The sequence below is a fragment of the Schistosoma haematobium genome, chromosome 1, assembly GCF_000699445.3.
Source record: "Schistosoma haematobium chromosome 1, whole genome shotgun sequence".
NCBI lineage: Eukaryota > Metazoa > Platyhelminthes > Trematoda > Strigeidida > Schistosomatidae > Schistosoma > Schistosoma haematobium.
In genome coordinates, this window is record NC_067196.1 from 69,010,814 (window position 1) to 69,019,477 (window position 8,664).

At 36.4% G+C, this 8,664-nt stretch overlaps 2 protein-coding genes across 4 annotated transcripts in view; one reads left to right on the top strand and one right to left on the bottom strand.

Moving 5' to 3' along the window:
* MS3_00001969 (uncharacterized protein) overlaps positions 1-6,727 on the top strand; it is a 37,917-nt gene extending 31,190 nt beyond the window's left edge. For both annotated transcript variants that reach the window (XM_051209502.1, XM_051209503.1), the window contains one exon: positions 315-6,727. In XM_051209502.1, coding sequence (XP_051074960.1) covers positions 315-401 — 87 coding nt within the window. In that variant the 3' untranslated portion in view covers positions 402-6,727. The remainder of the gene's footprint in view (positions 1-314) is intronic.
* A 396-nt stretch (positions 6,728-7,123) lies between these two features.
* MS3_00001970 (uncharacterized protein) lies at positions 7,124-8,657 on the bottom strand. Of its 2 annotated transcripts, XM_051209504.1 has the most exons (6): positions 8,446-8,657; positions 8,242-8,359; positions 8,078-8,211; positions 7,790-8,045; positions 7,507-7,750; positions 7,124-7,470 (listed from the first exon to the last, which is right to left on the bottom strand). In XM_051209504.1, the coding sequence occupies exons 1-6, from the start codon at positions 8,457-8,459 to the stop codon at positions 7,241-7,243; spliced, it is 996 nt and encodes a 331-aa protein (XP_051074962.1). In that variant the 5' UTR covers positions 8,460-8,657; the 3' UTR covers positions 7,124-7,240. The 2 variants fall into 2 exon arrangements, with proteins under 2 accessions (XP_051074962.1, XP_051074963.1); XM_051209505.1 differs by having other exon boundaries at positions 7,184-7,470; positions 7,790-8,359.
* Between the last annotated feature and the right edge of the window lie 7 nt (positions 8,658-8,664).

Below are 8,664 nucleotides of genomic sequence, written 5' to 3' on the forward strand. Positions count from 1 at the left end.
AAATCAAATGTTTTACTTACACTTCATTAATTTTATCTATCTACTACCTTCAAATAGCTTCCAATCATATTCATCACGTTGGTAGTTTTTTTCAAGTCTTATATTGTAAATATCAATATCATCTTCATATGTTAGAAGAACAAAAATGTTAATCTAGGGATTTCAGTATATATTATGATACAAATCAGTAAACAATATAAAATTGGTTATCAAAAATCATGTTCTTTTTCTTTTTGATTTTATACAGTTTGTAGAATTTTCTTTTTTGGTTATTGAATTGTATCGTATTTTATTCTTACTTAATTTTGTTTTAGGTATGGTGCGCTCGTTATAGTCCTCAAGGAAATAATATTATATCTGTAGGAGATGATAGATCTATCATGATTTATCAATGTGCTTAATAATAAAAATATTTTTATACTTATTATTATTATTATTATCAGTCATTATAACATCGTTTAACAGTATTTATTAATAGTACTGATATGCAGTCATCAATCATTTTTTATTCCCTTTTTTAACAAATCAATAAGATTCAAGTTACTTATTTCATATGATATTTCGTCAGACACCAACCCATTAGGGCTGATCAGACTTCCAAGATAAGTGAAGTTGTCAACGCGTTCGACTTCTTCACTCTCTATCCTTAGTTCAGGTGTTGACACAGATCAGTTCTGAAGCAACAACTTGCATTTAGAGGGAGAGAAGTGCATCCCAAACATTCTGGCATTGTTACTTATTGCTACCAGAAGACTCTGCATTTTATCAGCGTCTTCACCAAACAGGACTATGTCATCTGCGTATTCTAAGTCGATAAGTGGACCTCCTGGAAGGAGGTCAATACCCGAGAATTCAGTAGACGAGAATGTTATTTCCCTCAATAAGTCTATGATGAAGTTAAACAAAAATGGAGAAAGTGGACAGCCTTGACGGACACCACTTGAGGTTGCAAAAGCAGATGACAGTTCGCCATAAGCTCTGACTCGACTAGTAGTGTTCGAGTAAAGAGCCTTTACAAGGTTTATGTACTTCTGAGGTATGCCTTTCAATGACGGACACTGCCACAGAATCTCGCGGTCTACCGAGTCAAATGCTGCTTTCAAGTCAAGAAAGACCACCATTGTCGGACGCCGGTAAGTATGCCTGTGTTCTAGAACCTGACGAATGGTGAATATGTTGTCGATGCAGCCACGACCAGGTCTGAAGCCAGCTTGATTCTCTCGTGTTTGCAGTTCACGAGTCTTAGGCGTCTGATAATTATCGAGGCTAGTATTTTAGATATTATATTAGTTAAACTAATCCCTCCGTGGTTGTCACAGGATGATTTTGACCCTTTCTTATATATTGGGACGATAAGTGATTGTGACCAGTTAGATGGGATAACGTCTAACTCCCAGATCCTAGCTAAAATATTAGTCAACCTAATCGCTAAAATTGGACCACAATCCCTAAAGACCTCTGGAGCCAATCCATCTGGACCAGCATTACTCAACAATATTCAGGTATGTAGTTTGAACAAAGCATATCATAATATCGTACAACTGGAATCGATGGCCATACTGCAGTCAGTCAGCTACAACGTAGGACCAGGCACATATGTGCATCGGTCCAGGTTGCCATACCGCATCAGCACAACAAGATGAACACCGGATTCATAGCAGTGGTTAGGTCAAAGGTGGTAATATATAAGAGAAAGATTGCATATAGTGATATAGTACAAGAAGAAAAAATTGGTTCGTAGAAAGAAAGATATGAAGTGATTTTAGTCTCATAGTTTAAGGGAAGACAGGGAGTGTATACACCGACGCCATTGTGGTCGATTCTGAGCCATGTCACCCAGAGTCTCCAACCATTGGTTATGAAAGTCACGCGGACCCCAACCAAGTAGTCTGCATCTACCAACATGGCTTAGACTAGAGGTTAGTGTCTTCAAGCACTGATGCTACGTTTGGGTTTGGCCGCCCCTAACCTTCTTCAAACCATCCCCAACACCGCTTAGCGTTGCACGACGTGGTAATCGGTGTTCGGGCATACGTAACACGTGGCTCAACCATCTCAGTCGATGAAGACTCGCAACCTCATCAACTGATTTACTATCATTCCCTAATACCCTGTGTCTAACCTCACTATTACTTACCCGGTGATCCCAGCAAATGCCAGCAATATTTCTAAGGCATCTGTGGTCAAATACTAGTAGCTTACGAGTGTCTTCTACTCTTAATGGCCATGTTTCGCTGCCGTAAAGTAGAACAGAACGGACTGTCTTAGTAAATGTCGAATATCCTGGCTTATCCAGGAATGGCCGTGCTTCTTTTTTGAGACAGTCCAGGGTATGCACTGTTGAGTTGCCCGATTGCACAACTGCCTGAAACAAGTCCATGCCTCTTGTACTGAAGCCCTTGAGACAATTTCCTAGTTTTCAGCCGATGCTGCGATTCGATTGCCTACATATCTGCTTTCCGTATGTTAGGACGGGCCGGCGCGACTGTTCGACAGGCAATCTCAGCCATGAATTTGAATAATATAACTGCATGGTCTTTTCTCCCTAATGGTGGGAGAAAAGTCAATAGACCGACGTCATCACCATGTGAGAAGATTGTAGTGTCGGTTATTATGTTAGGCTTATATGTCTTATTCTCGTTTCAGGACAGGCCAATCTATTCACTCGAGTTGAGTTACATTTTAACCTTGTTAACTATTCACTTATCAATCTTCGCTGTTTTTATATGAGGGTATGTGTGTGTGCACTTCTGATCCCATTACTCATCACATGTCTGTAACTTATTTTTGTGTGCCTATAAATTTTGATTGACGCTTGGTTAAATGGAGTTGTCTCACATGACTCCACCACGCGTCGTTTTGCTTCTCTCTATTCCATTCGCTTCATATACAAAAAATATGTATTCAGAAGTCCATTCTAGTTATTTGACTTATATAATTCCGTTATTGTCTAACCCGATTTAAGTCGATGATTACATATGAGGATAGGCGATATATATATTTCAACAACAATCATCATTATGATCTACTTCGAGTCAGATCTCGGGCCACTAAAGTGGAGAGCCCGTTAACAAACATCGTCTGATCTAAATGATGAAGAAATAAAGGGCCCCACAAGACTAAATTCAAAAGAGAAGAGGAGTTTTTTAAGTAATATCTTGTGGAATTTCTAGTGTGTTGAAATAAAGCTAATGCAGTCGAGGTTTCCAACAGTTTGCAGTCGAATGACGTTATCGATGACCCTACTTCTAAACTGACCCAGTTTGTATACGGTGCGTCGAATTCGCCTTCTATAAAGCTCTTACCCCTATTACAACGAGACTTAAGTTTGCTTAGGAGGAAATCGTCTACTACATATTCTGGACTGCAATATACTACAACTAATTCAATATCTCACTGTCTACATTTCATTATTCATTGCACCGGTTCATATGTCCCTGAATGCTTGTATGGTTAGGGTACTTTTCGTGTACAGGAAGACCTCGCTTCTCCTACCGTTTATTCTATCAGCCCTACTAGATAAAAACCAGTCAACTGAATTCTTGAAATGAATTGATATTTTGACGATAGGATACGAGTCCATAGATTCTTTGACCATTCATTGATTCTCAGTATGTGAAAAATATTGGACGTATCTCCATTCAGTTACTGAGTAAATTTTGCGTCATTTTCATCTAGGATTTCATTTAAACTTCCAATGTCCTTTCTTTCACCATCCAGCATGTTAGGATGTACTACAATATCGTGTTCATAAAAGACATGTAGATAGTGTCAGATGCATTTGTTATCAGTAATTTCATTAAATTATACATCATTTTAAACATCGATAAGTCACACCTCTAAATAAATCCTTCGTCTGGATCATCTAATTCTGGTAGCCAGTCAGTATTGCTTTTTTAGTAATTGTACGGAATAGATAATATCTAACCAAAGTAGTATTGTTGGTGAGATGGAATAGAATTGAGAAGTACATAATATAGAAACTCCGGTATGTATCGACTTACGGAGAACGACTGATCAGTCAGCATTGATTGTCCTTGATCACGAAGACGTTCGGTAAACTGCTATCAAATTTTATTAGCAGTTGACACTACAAATGACGTTCGGTGGCATTTGATTCTGTTCGCACAGAAGCCAGTAGCTATTAATTCACAAGGATGGATGTAGGTTACCAGACAAAAATAGTTTGCAAGCAAATTAAACTTTTCTACATCGTAATTGTAGAATTCAAATTGCCCAACATCGTTAATCATAACATTTTGTGGTGCATTCTGTCCACATTGTTTTGCCAAATGAATACACGAGGTCTTTCATCTTAAATTCATAAGACTATCAATCATATTTCCTATTGCACAACAACGTAACGAGGAAAATCTAATATCCAATTGACTTAGTTATATATAAATACGACTGAGTAGTAAAACCAAAATTGGTTAACCTTAACGCAGGAAGGTAAAAGATATAAAAGGAGTTTATCAATCAATTCGAAGTTACAACACGAGGGATATAAAGATTATGAAAATGGCACAGGTATTCAGTGTTTGACAACGCTTTTACCAGTAACACCTAATATAACTCGTACGCACCAAGAGAAATCAAAAGACAGAATCGAGGAGACCAGAAGTTGTATTTGACGATTGCCAATATATCGGATATTGTTTGATCTAGTCTGGATAGCGATTGCAGTAGACGTTGAGCACAGCGTTCCCACACGTAATCTGGTGCGGATGCATGAGCGAGCGCCTTCAGTTATCTTACCAGTTCTATGACTTGATGTTGACAAAGAGTTGTCCAATCACAGTCTGGGAGAGTTCTCACGTGTTTGCGGCAGACTTGTCCTCGGTGTTAGGTCGCGGGTTTTCGCGCACATGTAACATATTGTCGTGGATTTTACATGTCGTTACTTATCAGCTATTAACGGCCTTTTTTCCATCATATGTGACTTCTCGTAATCTTTGTGATTGGAAGATAGTTTTTATTTCAATTTATAAGCAGTTTGACGTATTTCGTGCTCACCACCTGTGTAATTATGTAGTTGGCGTAATATGGTTATTTTTAACAATACAAAGTCAAACAAGTCAAGTCACCATTTTTCTAGTCAAAAATAGATTACAGATTGAGTTTTCATGAAAATAAGCCGTGAAAAGCATTATATACGGTTCACCTCCTTGATTATGGTGACGGCAAACATAGATGTTCGTAGTCGTTTATAAAATGTAATCAGAAAGAAGTAAGCGTTAAACTAACTATGAATATTATATAAATTGTTTGTATTTAGCCATAAAAGGTTATTTGGACTATAGGTAGCATTGTTTTGTACTGAAGTGACATATTATTGTGTAACGTATCAGAGAAAAATTATGTGAGTAACAATTGACGTTGATAGTCTTTTTTACCGGCTTTCTGAACGTATACAGGAACAGTGTATAACACCACATTAAATAGGCACAAAATCTTCATAAGCAAAACTATGGGTGTCTCTTCTGAGCATGGTGACAAAACCATGTCGTACTTAATACTGATTTATGATGTGTCTGTTATAGGGTTGACGAATAATTTTCTGTAAACGAAATGCACAATCGCAGACGAAAATGTGAACAAAGTTATGATGCATATTGTCGAGTAATATCTAAATGGTGCTTACCAATTTCTCTTGCTAATACCAGATGTATAGACGAAATACTACAAGGGTTAGACACTGAATAAATTCCCAGTGCTTGTTACGACACAGACTTGAAAAAAAAACTATTAATGAGTTAATTCATGAATTCCTACTGCATTACAGACTGACTCGTCCGAAGTAATTCATGCAGACAACGTGACGAAAAGTGAATGAGCAATGGAAGCAGAATCACAAGTTCCTTGTATTCATATCTCCTTTATGCCACATTAATTAATTACATTTTCTTCATAAGTCAGACCACGCTTGTATGTTGTGACGAAACTAACTTCAGCAATTTGTAAACAACACTGATACGTGTGTTGTAAAGATTACCTATTAATTTTTATTAAAGGAAATAGAAATCTCTAATGATTAGCGCTGTCTGCAAATAAGAGACTTATAGGTACATTCTGTAACCTGCTAATTGATGGACTTATTGAATGTGATACTGATAACTAAGTCTAATTCTTTATCTCACGACTGATTTATTGTTTTTCAGAATTGTATGAATCCGTTAAAGTCGTCAAAGCTTTGTGATGATGTTTACGCCGGTCTACAACTTATGGAATTTGTGATTATGGAAGATCATGTTAAAAACCGGTTTACAAGTCCACGTTATCTGTGTTCCGTATTGCCTAGTAACATTTTTATTCAACTAATGAATTAGTGAAATATAAATATAGCAACTACACTCAGTGTCTTTATAAACCATGTCCGTATTTATTAATAGTCGATATGACGCTAGAACAAATATAGATAGAGAATAATATGAACTCCTTCTAATCCATGGAATGAACAAGTAGTAAGATGGATTATGTAATAATTCATTTCATTTTTAAAATTTAGTTACCGATTTATTCCAGCACCCTGTAACTTACATCTGCCCACTTAATCCTCTGTAATTATGTGACCTCTTCAAATTGTAATCAATTATTACGCAACCCAAGTTTTCAGTTCTTAAATCCACGGATCATGTATAAGCTATAAGATTTTCACACCACTTATCTGTCTGTGAACTCCAGTCCACTATTACACCACCCATTCTTAATGTGTTATTGACTGTAAAAACAAATGACCTTTGGCCTTAAACTGCATATATATATATATATATATATATATATATATATATATATATATATATATATATATATATATACAGTCATTATTGATAACCTACGTCATTTCCATTATTCATATTCAGGTATGTCAACTGTTTCCCAAATCACTGTTGATTCCTAATGCATATTTAGTTATAATTAATGCATACCACTGTTAATCAACATTTCTCCTGGTTTCATTTTAATTCATAAGCGGAACTAATCACATGAAATTAAAATCTACTTAGCTACCGATACGATTTTGATGATAAACGTATTCCGACGAAGGTGAATATGATATGTGGGTGCCTAATCTGCAAGACTGTACGTGGATGTAGGGTTTCTTAATCATTCTTAATTATTACAGACAGTTACACATGAACATCATTGCTATTCATTCCCATGAAAGTAGGAATAAGATGAAAATTAAAACTATGAACGTTTATTGAATAATCATTGCTGCTAAAGCAGAAAATCAAGTTTACAAGTTGGTATTAAGAATTCTTAAGTAATAATTGTCTACTTTCTTCTCAACTTCCGTTGCGAAACGTTCACCATACTTTTCAATGATGCGATGCTTATGGATTCTTTGGCTTCGTTGAATACTTATATACACTTCACTCGGTCGTGGTACTGCAGTTAATGTATTATTTTGGAAGTTCTGGGTATTATGTAACTTACATCTGCTACAATACCTAAGAAGTTGATGAGCTATGCAGTTAGTATTTCATAATTGATATAACTTACCTGTAAGATTTCGTCTTTTAACGTAGGCAAGTAGCATGTGACGGCAGGGATATCGACACATCATAAACATGCTACAATTGCATTGACAACTGCTTACATCCACTCCATAATGTTGTCCGCGGTCAACCATAAACAACCAGTCGCCGCTTTCATATTCCACGTAGACGAAACGCATTTGTTTAAGTTCGTATAACAATTTAGATCTTGCGAATGGTGTCAAAATGTTTGGCAGGGGTATAAGACGCTGTGGAGCATTATATTTATAAGATTATCCGGCTATTACTTGATCTTCGATACTTCTTCTAGTTGACGTCATTCTCTCCTTAATACTTTCGATAACTTCATCCGCTGACTCACAGTGAAGTATTACGGGCTTCAAGTTCTCTTTTTCTTCTGACGATAATCTCCTTGTCCATGGATCACATACCATCCATGAGCTACTACATGGATGATTGTGGAGCATGTTGTAGGATTTGATGACATATCCTTGCTCCTTTAGCCTTACACGGAATTTAGATTGACAATTACGGAATTTAGACCTTAAACATAAGATATTAGTTAAGGATCTTACGATTTTTGCCTCACTTTCACACCTTCCGATTTCCGTTCACGACCAAACGTACAATTAAACGTTACAAACAGGTATTTGAACCTGACATCCTTCAGCAATCTGCTTTCTGTGTGGATGTAACGAGTATAAGCAGTCTGAGAAGCGATAAAATTATAATTCCATACTTTTTGGAACTCTTTTAAGGCGCTTTCAAAATCATCCCACAACACGAAACGCTTGTTCAGTATCATACTTCGAAAGACATCGGTTAGGTCGACTGAAATGTCACTTGAGCATGAAGCACTAAAAACAGACATGACTAATTATTAAAAAGTTATTCCTTGCAACAATAATAACCTAAGGAAATACTACAAATACTTAGGATTTACCTGTGACTTGACATTTCGTTGAGCTTTACTATTGTTGGGATCAAAGATCAAATTACAAAGCAACAACAGAGCCAAAGTGTACACTACAAAACAGAGAACGCTAAATTAATGGTTTTGGTATTTATTTCGTGCTTTTTTATGTAGCATAAGATGACTTATATATGAAAAAACTTAATACTCATGCAATCCAACCAACCCACGGCAATTGAAATACGGAAT